General features: G+C 37.1%; 1 protein-coding gene across 1 annotated transcript; it reads left to right on the top strand.

Moving 5' to 3' along the window:
• Window positions 1-501: 501 nt before the first annotated feature.
• LOC107959045 (uncharacterized acetyltransferase At3g50280) lies at window positions 502-1,828 on the top strand. Its single transcript, XM_016895007.2, has one exon. It carries the CDS (start codon window positions 527-529, stop codon window positions 1,826-1,828), a length of 1,302 nt encoding a protein of 433 aa, XP_016750496.2. The 5' UTR covers window positions 502-526.
• Window positions 1,829-12,480: the final 10,652 nt, after the last annotated feature.

The following is a 12,480-nucleotide window of genomic DNA, read 5'->3' as shown; positions in this document are numbered from 1 at the left end:
CAAGGAATATCTTTTATTTATTTATTTCAAAATGTGATATAAGTGAATTTAAAAGAAGAGTTTTAACCATGTTAACAATTTGATTTGAATTTTATAATCCAAAAAATAGAGATGCTAAATTTCTAAAAATAAAAGTAGAGGGACTAAAATTTCAAATGCATAAAGAGGATAAGGACTGGTAGCATATTTTAACCATAAAAATAATAGTATAATTTCTACTTTCTAATACTATTTATTTATTTCTTGTATTAAATACTTATAAATGGGATATAATACAGTGTAACTCCTTACATTAGCATACAAGGAATTAAAGTTCATTTAGGCTTAATTACGTTCCTGAAACCCTCACAGAACATGAAACTGAAAAGAGAAAAATTACAAAAAATGGATTCCAGAAAGCCATAAATGTTAATCAAGATCAACTATAAGAAGCAACCCAAATTTCAATTTCACTTTCATATAAGATTTCTCTAAGAAAAATAGGTAAGTTATAATATAAAAAGTTGTTAAGTTTGCAGGGAACATAATGGCAAGCATCCGCTTCATTTCCTCGAGAATCATCCAGGCAGGGAGCCGAAGCAAAGAAACCGACAGGATAGATCTAACTCCATGGGATCTGAAACACCTTTTAGTCGGTTACTTGCAGGCAGGATTGCTCTTCCATAAGCCCAAACTGCCGGATGCCTTGATCCATCACTTGCAAACCTCCCTTTCACGTACGCTAGACTTCTTTCCTCCGCTCGCGGGTCGCCTTGCCACCATTGAACATGAAGATAAAACTACTTCTTTTTTCATTGACTGCAACAATGCCGGAGCCTTATTTGCCCATGCCACAGCTGAGAATGTAAACATTTCTGATCTCGTGGAACCTGTCTATGTTCCTGAAACCGTCGACGCCTTTTTCCAATTAGATGGCGTTAAGAATATTGAGGGCACTTCAAAACCATTGCTTGCAGTGCAAGTAACTGAGCTTGTTGATGGTATTTTCATTACTTGCAGTGCCAATCATTCTGTTGTTGATGGTGCCTCGTTTTGGCATTTCTTTAATTCTTGGTCTGAAACTTCTCGTGGTTTTGATTATTTATCTAGACCTCCCATATTTAAGAGACCGCTTATTGATGATATACATTACCCTATTCGGATTCCTTTACAAAAGGAGCATATTCAAGAACGGTTCTTTCAACCTGGTAATTTGAAAGTAAGAGTTTTTAATTTCAGAAAAGAGAGCATTGTGAGGATCAAAAGAAAAGCTAATGCTGAGATGAACACCGACAAGATTTCCTCTCTTCAAGCACTCTTGTCTCTGTTTTGGCAATCCATCATGCGGAATAGGCAGATGGACCCGAATCAAGAGACCATGATTTTCTTAGTGATTGGTGTTAGACAAAAACTGCAGCAGCTGCCAGAAGAATATTTTGGAAATGCAATTCATAGTGCAGAGGTGAGTTTGAAAGCAGGGGAGCTGGTGGAGAAGGGGCTTGGAAATGCTGCATGGGAAATAAACCAGGTTGTTGCAAACCACAGAGAGGAAAACTTCATAAATTTTGTCAAGTGGTGGGTGAATAGTCCTTTGCTATTCCAAACAGGGCCGATGATGAATAATGCTTTGTTAACAGGAAATTCACCCAGGTTCGATATATATGGCAATGATTTTGGATGGGGAAGACCGATTGCAATGAGTCATGGGGCAGAGTCCAAATGTGATGGGCTGGTGACGGTGTCTCCGGGAGTTGAAGAAGGAGATATTGAGATTAAAGTTTGCCTCTCGCCTAAGACAATTCAGGCCATGGAAAACGACGAAGACTTCATTGCTGCATTAAATATATGATATATGTGTCCATTACTGTTATGAAAATTTCCCCTAATAAGAATCAATTTGCTTGAAACGTTTACCTCATTCGCCATTTTTGGCACAAAACAAATTAAAAGCATTCTTTAGTTTATAAAGGTAAAAAGTTATTTAACCTGAAAGAAGTGGAGTTGAACTTCTTCCCGGGACATTTAGATTAAATTTCAATCTTGAAGTTGTGGACAGCTTTAAAGTTACGATAATGTAACAATAATCTAATAAAACAAATTAAAGATGCAAAGAAATTATAAAGATACTAGCACTATATACAAAAAAAAATGTTAATTTTTTATTTAGTAAGATGTGATCATTATATGGATGGTAAAATCTAAACTGTTAGATAGATTTCGAACTAATATGCTCCGAATGGAGTAGATTTTTTTTCAAGAAGTGGATGTTGGTAGGGTGAATTTTTTCTTTTGAATAGTGGGTATGAAGCGGTCATAGTAGTTGCTTGTCCCATCCCGACCCACTCCACTATATAAAATTACCATTGCATCCTTGTATATTTAGACTATTAAAAGAGTAAAAGTGTAACAACATAATATAGAAAAAAAAATCATATAATTTATGTTTAAATATGTTTTTGAAGAATGCTTAAAAATTTACTTGACTTTAAAAAGATTAAAAATATTAAAAATAGGGATTAAATTGTGAAATGTATAAATTTATTGGTTAAAATGTGAAATAAATGAAAAATGTGGGCTGTTAGGGGCATAATAGTGATTTGGATAGCATGGGATTATTTGGAATTTCATTAATTTGTGAATTTATGAAATAAGGACTAAATTGTAAAAATGTGAAAGTTTAGGGGTTAATGTGTAAAATAGCTCAAATGTATATTTTGGATTGAATTGAATAAATAGATGATTAAATAAGTCAATTTTGACTATATATTTAGAATAAGAAAGGAGAAATACAGAATTAGATCGGGGAAAGAACAAAGTTACGGAATAGTTGACTCGATTTTCCGTTTTAGCATCCAAGGTAAGTTTGTATGTTATAATTTCATTTCAAATGTATTTTATATGCTTTGACATAGCGTGAATTGTGATTACGTGTTTACGGACAAGTTTGAAAATGATTCGATGATGATCTAACAGTTGGAATCCTGGTTGAACCTTAAGAATAGTTTAGGATGCAAGTAACATGTCATTAGGGATACTTTGAGTTAGCTTCGGGCCATGATATAGCACATTGGGTGCGAGATAAACCGATTTGGCTTCGGGCCATGCATATCAACTAATTTGGCTTTGGGCCATGGTATCAGATTTCGAATAAGCTACCTTGATTTGGCTTTGGCCATGATATCAGATTTCGGATAAGCTACCTTGATTTGGCTTCTGGCCATGGTATAGGTACATATTATAACTGCCTGATTTTGGGTGTAGTCAAAATAGTGGTTTCAGGACTACAAATCTGACGTAGTAAAGTTCATTTTTATTACATTTTTATATTCTACAATTTCACGGAACGATTTTGTGAAAATTTCGTTTGAAAATTTCGATGTTTGGGCACTCAATTTAGTCAAAAGGGCTAAATTGTAAAAAATGCAAAAGTTGAGTTCTACATGTTAGAGGTGTCCATTATGAAATTTTAAATTGGAGATCTTTAAATGGTAATTAGACTATTGGTTAAGTTGGTGGACAAAAATGGACATGGTTTGGTGTACTTCTAAAGTTTTTCATTAAGGATAATTTGGTCATTTGATAATTAAAATGAATTAAAAACAAAATTAAAAGCCAATTTTTGTCCATCTTCAACCCCTTGACCGAATTTCACATGAGGAAGACATAGCTAGGGTTTTTCAAGCTTCCAAGCTTGATTGTGAGTCCGTTTTAGCTCCGTTTTTAATGTCTTTACATTTTTGAGATCCTCGTAGCTCGGTTTAGCTATTTCCACCATTATTTTGAGTTAGGGTTTGTGTTTAAAAATTTAACCATGGATGACATGCATGTGTTTTGATATTTTATGGAAGAATATGAAAGTTTGAGGTGTGATAAACAACTTTTACTAAGTGATTTTTGATGAAATTGCATAAAATGACCTATTTTACAAGTTGTTAAATTGTGTAAAAAATGTGATTTAATGAAACATGTGAGCTGCTATAAGAGGGAATATGAATTGGCTAGGCTTAGGATTTGAGAAAAATAAGTGTTTTTCATCTTACGAGCCTAGGGGAAAATTTGTAAATATGCGAAACTTTAAGGGAAAAAATGTAAATTTTCCATAGTGTGATTTTTGGACTAAATTGAATAATGTGAGTATTAAATGAGTTAAATGTGTTGTTATAGATCAAGAAAGATGAGGAATTGACCTTGATCGGGGAAAAGAAAAGGTTGTGAACTAAATTGCAAGTTCGTTATATTTTGCACCAAGGTAAGTTTGTATGTAAATAATGCATCGTTTTTACTTACGTTATCACATTTTATTATGTTTTATGAAATGTGACTGAATATTGAATGAAATTAAGAAGTATCAAAAAGTGAGAAATTTCCCGGTTGAACATTAGGAACAGAATAGGATAAAAGTGACATGTCACTAGTGCCTCAAGTGTGGTACTATGTGAAGGCCATTTTGAGAAGAGATAGCTTGGTCACAAGTGTGGTACTATGTGAAGGCCACTTTGTGAAGAAAGATATCTTTGATCACAAGTGTGGTACTACGTAAAAGCCACTTTGTGAAGAAGGTAGCTTTGACTACAAGGGTGGTACTATGTGCAGGCCACCGGGTATTCGTTATTATTCCGATGTGTTCAACGAGAAATGACTAGGTGTAATTGAATATGACTATGTGATGAATAAGTGTAGGTGCGCTAGATATGTGATCGAACTTTGGTAAGATTAATATGGAGTAAGTGTTACAATGAAAGTTACTACAAAGAAAACATCAAAAAGTGAAATTTAGTAATAAAACAGTTTTGGACAGCAACAGTTGTGTGACTTTGAAAAATCACCAAAAGTGGTGTAAATTGAATTAGAGGTTGAATAAGATATGAAATTAAATCTTATTGAGTCTATTTTCATATAAAGGAAACGGTATAAGCAAAAAAAACTCATATTATGAGATATTTGAATTTTTGTGAGATAGATTCAAAATGATATTGAAATCCCCTATTTTGATTTGGGAAAATCATTAAAAATTGTACAAAACTAATTATGGTTTATAATTTATATAATTAAAATAATTATTGAGTCTAGTTTTAAAATAAACAAATGGGAACATCATATGAATCTCGTATTAGGATATAATTAATTTTTAGTGAAGAGGGGTCGGAACTATCAGACAACTAAACAGGGGTGACTTTAAAGAATAAATTGTACTTATTGGCTAAACCAAAAATTCTGAAAATTTTTATGGTAAGAATATTTGCGAGTCTGGTTTTTGGAAAAATTAGCGAATCTTATTTTGGAGTTCCATAACTCTAAATATAAATAATTTAGTAACTGTGACTTGAATAGACATCTTGTTTTGAACTTCAGTAAATAGTGGATCTATGTCTAGTTATGATTGTATTACTTTGAAAACATATTTTAAGGATTTATAAAAGCATGTTAATAATTTTTTTATTATTTACATACCTACTTATTAAGCTATATGCTTACTCCCCTCTCTTTTCCCTTATTTTATAGTGTCACCAAGCTAGCTCAGGGTACGAAGATTGTAGCACCCCAAACTCGGCCCAGACGTTATGGCCGGATCCGACATGCCACATTGAAGCGTTCAAAACATTTTATATTGTTGATCCAAAAAAAACCTACTTATTGTTTTAAAAGATAATTTCATTATAGGTTCAAGTGAATGGAAGCTGTGCACCAGGTAGGAAACCAAAAAAGAGGAGGTGAGTCTATCGGACTACTTAAGTACCAAGCTCCTTTCGGATCCAATCCTAGACATACACACCGCCATTGCCACACCTTAACGTCATGTATATTTCTAGGAAACCTATTTGATTAAGTCATTTTTAGGAAAAGTGATTAATTTTGGAAAATACTTTCATTGCGGAAGCTTTGCTTGTTGTCGTGTTATTTTGAAATCAATTGTTGTTTTTTTTTTAAAACGCGCCCTAAAGCTATCCAATTTCAACAGTTAAAATAAGTAATACCTATCTTAGTAATACATATTAAAACCATCAAAAATAATTAAGCGGCCTTATTACATTTAAAAACCCAAACCTCAATGTAAATAATAGGATGTCCAGTTCACCAGAAGAAAACCAAACTTTCAGAACGGGTGGCCACTCCAAATTCCCTCACAGCTCCAAGCCCACTATGGTTGGGGATTTCTTGCGTGGATGAAAATAAAAGGGGTGAGTTTGGGGAAACTCAATGTGTAAGGAAAACCCATTCAAAGCCCAAGTCAGCTCAAGCCTATTGGGCCTAAGCCCATTCAGGTAACAGTCGTACTGGACCAGAGCCCTTTTCAGATTACAATAAACTGGGCCTTAGCCCCTTATTCAGATAACAGTATGGCGCATAGGCCCATTTCAAAATACATGCAACATCAATAACATATGCAAGCCCATTTGGGGAGACTACTCAACCCACCAACCACTACACTCCACCCGTTCCAGCCCTACACTCCATGTGGGGAATAGCTCAACCCACTCAGCCCAACACTCCACAGTTGCAGCCTTGCTGCTCAGTTAACAGTAAGTTGAGGCAAAGCCTCCAGTACGTGGACAAGCCACCTCCAGTACTTCCTCCGTCAATATCCCAATCCCATGCATCAGATAATAACAACATGGCATGCAGTAAATAACAACAGTCAAACATGCATTTAGGTCAATTTAACCCTAGGGGTATTTCGGTAATTTATCTACTAGGGGTAAAACTATAAATTTTCCACTTTTAAAGGTATTTCAGTAATTTATCTATTTTAGGGTTTTTCATGCATATTCCTACTTTTCACATACTAACAGAATCACGTACCGAGTGTTCTTACCGAATTGGGCCCGTTGGCCCATCATTCCAATTTTGGCCCATTAAGCCCAAAAATATCGAGGGCACAGAAATCATGCACTTTGCAGTCCAAATTTTGCAGTTTACCAAAAACATTAATCGATTTACCTCACGAGCATTCGTACACTCGCAAATCTACAAAATACCAGTTTTCGGCATTTCGGCTTTTCAACTTTTCAACTTTTACCGATCCAGACTAAGAAAGAGGGTGTTAGTTACACACCTGTTTGCGACGATATGCTGACGAGATCCACACACGAACCGCCTACAATTGGATTACTAACACGTTAATCTAACTATTCAAATACAAACTACGTATTAACCCCTTACAATATTCGGCCAACCACACCTACAGATCATAGTAAGCTTATAAGAAATCAATAAGCAACTCATTAACAAATTTTTGTCAATGTTTACCACATAATCATAATTTCACTGCAAGCTGTCTTCCTGAGCAACAGTCACTAAATCATTTATACTGGAGCTACGAAACTCCAAATCAAGTACCGTTAATTTTCCCTAAAAATAGACTCATATATCTTATATCCAAAAAAATTTCAAAATTTTTGGTTTGGCCAATCAATACCAGATTTTTCTCAAAGTTTCGCATGTTTCACTGTTTGACTAATCTGACCACACTTCATTATTAATCAAATTTCTCATTGTACAGAATTCAAAATATGTTCTCGTTTATTCCATTTGAAACTTGACTCATTAAGCTTTAATTACATAATTTATGCAGCTTCTAAATCGTATCCCACATTTATGGTGATTTTCCAAAGTCACGTTACTGCTGCTGTCCCAAGCAGATTTATTACCAAATCACTCTTTCACACCTAACTTGCATGCTTGTTATTTAAACATGTATATCACCAATCAATCATCACATATCTATGATTTTACTTAAGTATAATCTCCATTTCATCATTTTAAAGCACAACATGTTAGCCGATTTTTCCCCTTAGCATCTAAGGCACATGCATGCTCATTTGTTTGGCTCAACTTCACCTATCTTCCATTTTTCATCAAAAGAACATGAAACAACAACCATTTCCTTCATTTTAATTCATGACTAAATGCTCACAACACAACTAAAAACCAAATTATGCTTCAAGAGTTAAGGTAGAATCAAGAAGAACCCATGAACATCAAGATAGAAGCAAACTACCATGAACTTACCTTCAATTTTCTTCCCCAAGTGACCGAACATTCAAGAGCTTTCTCCTCTCCTTTCTCTTCTCTAACTTTAGGCTATGATGAACAAAGATGGACAAAACTTTGTTCTTTTCACCCCTTTTTCTTTTAATAAAATTTCATATTTCATCCATTTAATTCTTTAATACAAAAGACATGAAATGCCCATCATGAAACATTTACCTAAACCATTATCATGAAACATTTACCTAACCCATTATTATGGGATATTTACCTAATCCATTATCATGGAACATTTGCCTAACCCATTATCAATTTGTATAAATTTGTACCATAAATTATGGATATCAAGTGCTCATATTGTCTAAAACAACATGATGGCTGGCCACTTAATGTAAAATGAGAGGTTTGTCATGCAAATCCTCCTATTTTGCACTCCTATTTATTTTGCCACTTCAATTTAGCCTATAGCATTTTCAAACATTTTCACATAGGTTCTATTTCATAATTTCACCCCCTTTTTCTTATGGAACAAAAATTAACTAAAATTGTCGGGTTCTATCTTAAGCTTGGCTTGCTAGAGGCCCACTAACATAATTTAACTTATGCCAACATTCACAGAATTTCCGAAAATTGGGGCGTTATAACTCTACCCCCTTTAAAGAAATTTTGGCCTCGAAATTTACTTGATCCAAATAGTTGAGGGTGTTATTGACGCATAGTCTATTCTGATTCCCAAGTAGCTTCTTCCCTTCCATGATTACGCCACAATACTTTTACCAACGGAACCGACTTCCTTCTTAGAACTTTAACCTCTCGATCTAAAATTTGTATGGGTTCTTCCTCAAAGGTCAAATCAGTCTGAACTTCAATTTCTGCAACTGGCAGGACATGAGCAGGGTCAGAACAATAACGCCTTAACATGGAGACGTGAAAAACATCGTGAATCCTACCTAACTCTGGAGGCAATTCCAACTGATAAGCCACTGGGCCTACTCGCTTCAAAACCCGATAAGGCCCAATGAACTGCAGACTCAACTTGCCCTTCTTACCGAACCTTAATATCTTCTTCCAAGGAGAAACCTTTAAAAAGACCATATCACTTACTGAGTACTCAATCTCCTTACGCTTCTAATCTACATATGACTTTTGCCTATCAGATGCTTCTTTTAACCGGTCCCTAATTATTCTGACCTTATCCTTAGTATCAGCTACCAACTCTGGTCCAAGAATTTGTCGCTCTCCTAGTTTAGTCCAACAACTAGGTGTACGACACATTCGTCCATATAGTGCTTCATACGGTGCCATTTGAATACTCGCCTGGTAACTGTTATTGTACGCAAATTCTGCCAAAGGCAAGTAATCCTCCCAACTACCTCGAAAGTCAATCACGCATCCCCTCAACATGTCCTCCAGAATCTGAATAACCCTCTCTGACTGACCATCAGTTTGGGGATGGAAAGCTGTACTAAAGTTCAATCGCATCAGCAATGCCTCTTGCAACTTTTGCCAAAACCGAGATGTGAATCTGGGATCCCGGTCAGAGACAATCTAAACTGGGACTCCATGAAGTCGTACAATCTTCTCCACATACAGCTTGGCTAACTTTTGAAGCGAAAAGTTAGTACATACAGGTATAAAATAGGCCGATTTGGTCAACCTATCCACAATCACCCACACTGAGTCTTTCTTCGATGGTGTCTAGGGCAGCCCACTCACAAAGTCCATGGTTACCCTCTCCCACTTCCAAAGTGGTATCTTCACTGGCTGCAACAGTCCAAAAGGTAATTGATGCTCAGCTTTCACTTGCTGGCATGACAGACATTTCCCTACAAACTCCGTTACTTCTCGTTTATGTCCAGGCCACCAGTACAATTCTCGCAAGTTGTGATACAACTTGTTCTCTCCAGGATGCATGGCACAAAGTCCTCCATGAGCTTCCTTCAATATTGTCTGCCTCAAATCAGAGTCCTTCAGAACACAAATTCTTCCTCGGAAACACAGAACTCCTTCGCCATTTAACCCAAACTCAGAAGTTTCCCCTTCATTAACTTGTTGGAAACGAGCGACCAAAGACTCATCGTTCAACTACTTTTCCTTAATCTGATCCACCCAGGTTGGCCTCACTTGCAACTCAGCCAACAGACTTCCATCATCATACAGACTCAGATGAGCAAACATTGCTCTTAGATCAGATACAACTCTAAGACTTAGAGCATCGGCTACCACATTAGCCTTGCCTGGGTGATACTCGATCGAACAGTCATAATCCTTAAGTAACTCAATCCATCTCCTTTGCCTAAGGTTCAGCTCCTTCTGAGTCAACAAATACTTAAGACTCTTATGGTCAGTGTATATAATACACCTTTCTCCGTACAAGTAATGTCTCCAAATCTTAAGTGCAAATATCACTGCTGCCAACTTTAAATCATGAGTCAGATAGTTCCCCTCATGAGGCTTAAGCTGTCGTGATGCATATGCAACCACCTTACCCTCTTGCATTAACACGCAGCCCAAACCCACGTGTGATGTGTCACTGTACACACTAAAATCCTTCCCAGACTCCGGCTGAATCAACACAGGTGCTTTAGTCAAAACTTTCTTCAACTTCTCAATAGCTTCCTGCTGCGTCTCAGTCCATACAAACGATACTCCTTTCCTTATAAGTTTTGTCAGAGGTGCTGCCATCACAGAAAAACCTTCCACAAACCTTCTGTAGTATCCTGCCAATCCTAGGAAACTCTGTATTTTCGACACTGACCTAGGTGGCTTCCACTCCAAAATTGCTTCAATTTTCTAAGGGTCCACCTTAATCCCCTTAGCAGAGACCGCATGTCCTAAGAAGGTTACCTCCCTCAACCAAAGTTCAGACTTGCTGAACTTCATAAAGAGTTCCTTCTCCCTTAACTGATGATATCCAGATCGAAGGTCGATCTTGAAAAATACAGAAGCTCCTCTAAGCTGGTCGAACAGATCATCAATCCTTGGCAGTGGATACTTATTCTTTATCGTCAGTTTGTTCAACTGGCGGTAATCGATGCACATGCGCATTGTCCCGTCCTTTTTCTTCACAAATAGCACCGGTGCTCCCCATGGAGACACGCTTGGCCTAATGAAGCCTCTATCCAATAACTCTTAAATTTGAGCCTTTAACTCCACTAACTCCTTCGGTGCCATCCTATACGGTGCGATGGACACAGGTGCCATTCCAGGCAACAAATCTATTCCTAACTCAACTTCTCAGTTCGGAGGCAATCTTGGAAGCTCCTCCAAAAAAACATCTTGGAACTCTTTTACGGTCCTAACCTTATCCACTGTCAGTCCCTCCTCTTCTGACTGACTTACAAATGCCAAATAGACCTCACAACCTTTCCGAATCCACTTTTCGGCTCTTAATACCGACACCACATTGGACAAATAATCCCTTCGCTCACCTATCACCATAACCTCCTCATCCTTTGTGGTCCTTAACACCATTCGTTTAGCAGCACAATCCAGAGTCGTTTTATGCTTAACAAGCCAGTCCATTCCCAAAATGAGATCAAACTCTCCGAACGGTAACTCCATTAGATCTCCAGGGAAAATCTTACCTTGAGTTTCCAAGGGTACATCCCTATACAGTTTGTCTATCCTAACCGAGTGACCCAAAGGACTTAGTATAGATACCCTACTCACAATCTCCTCAGAGCAGTCCAAGTTGTCCATAATCCGTTCTGTGGCCTCCAATCAATATTCTGCCACATTCGAGGCGATACCAGACACGCCCCTAAAGATCTCCGCTCCGTTAGCCCGAAGTCGTTCAGAAATAGATCCCCGAACTCTATTGCCCGTACTTGCCCCGGCAACCCTTTCCAGAACACGATGCATTACCTGTGACAGGGCATCATCCCCGGCACCGCAGTCATGAGACTCTACCTTTGGTGCCGGTGGTACCAGTGCATCCACCGCCAGTATATGTCTCGAAGACGAAGATCTCGCTCGAGCACTTCCTCGGCTTCGTCCATGGCCTCTTGTACTCATATCGTATTATCTTGATTACGAATTTTTATGCATCAATTAATATTCCAGTGTTTATTACAGATGTTTTATGAATCAGACAGTAGTTCAGAGTTTGTTTTCGTAGAATCGAAGTCTAGCTACAGTTTCAGTCTCTTATCAGATTTTCCTATGGTTTCAGTATCATCCTATCTAGAGTATCCTAGTAGGATTTCAGTACAGACAAATAAGTTAGAAAAATATTCAGAAGAGTTCAGAGTAATACTTACAGACTTGAGCCGGAAATTCGGAATGCCACCTTCTAAATATCTAAATTTTGAAAATCGAGTTTTTTGTTTTCTTTATAAAATTTTCGTTTTCAAAAATCTTTGTTTTTGTAAACCCATTCCACAACCGAGTTGTTGCAACCTAGGCTCTGATACCACTAAATGTAGCACTCCAAACCCGGCCCAGACGTTATTGCCGGATCCGACATGCCACATCGAAGCATTCAAAACATTTTATATTGTTGATCTAGAA

Source organism: Gossypium hirsutum, chromosome A11 (genome assembly GCF_007990345.1).
Source record: "Gossypium hirsutum isolate 1008001.06 chromosome A11, Gossypium_hirsutum_v2.1, whole genome shotgun sequence".
Lineage (NCBI taxonomy): Eukaryota > Viridiplantae > Streptophyta > Magnoliopsida > Malvales > Malvaceae > Gossypium > Gossypium hirsutum.
Note: the sequence above shows the minus strand (reverse complement) of the source record. Positions and strands in the feature narration are given on the sequence as shown.

Coding starts and splice junctions, on each gene's coding strand:
- LOC107959045 (XM_016895007.2), top strand. CDS start 527: ATGGCAAGCATCCGCTTCATTTCCTCGAGAATCATCCAGGCAGGGAGC.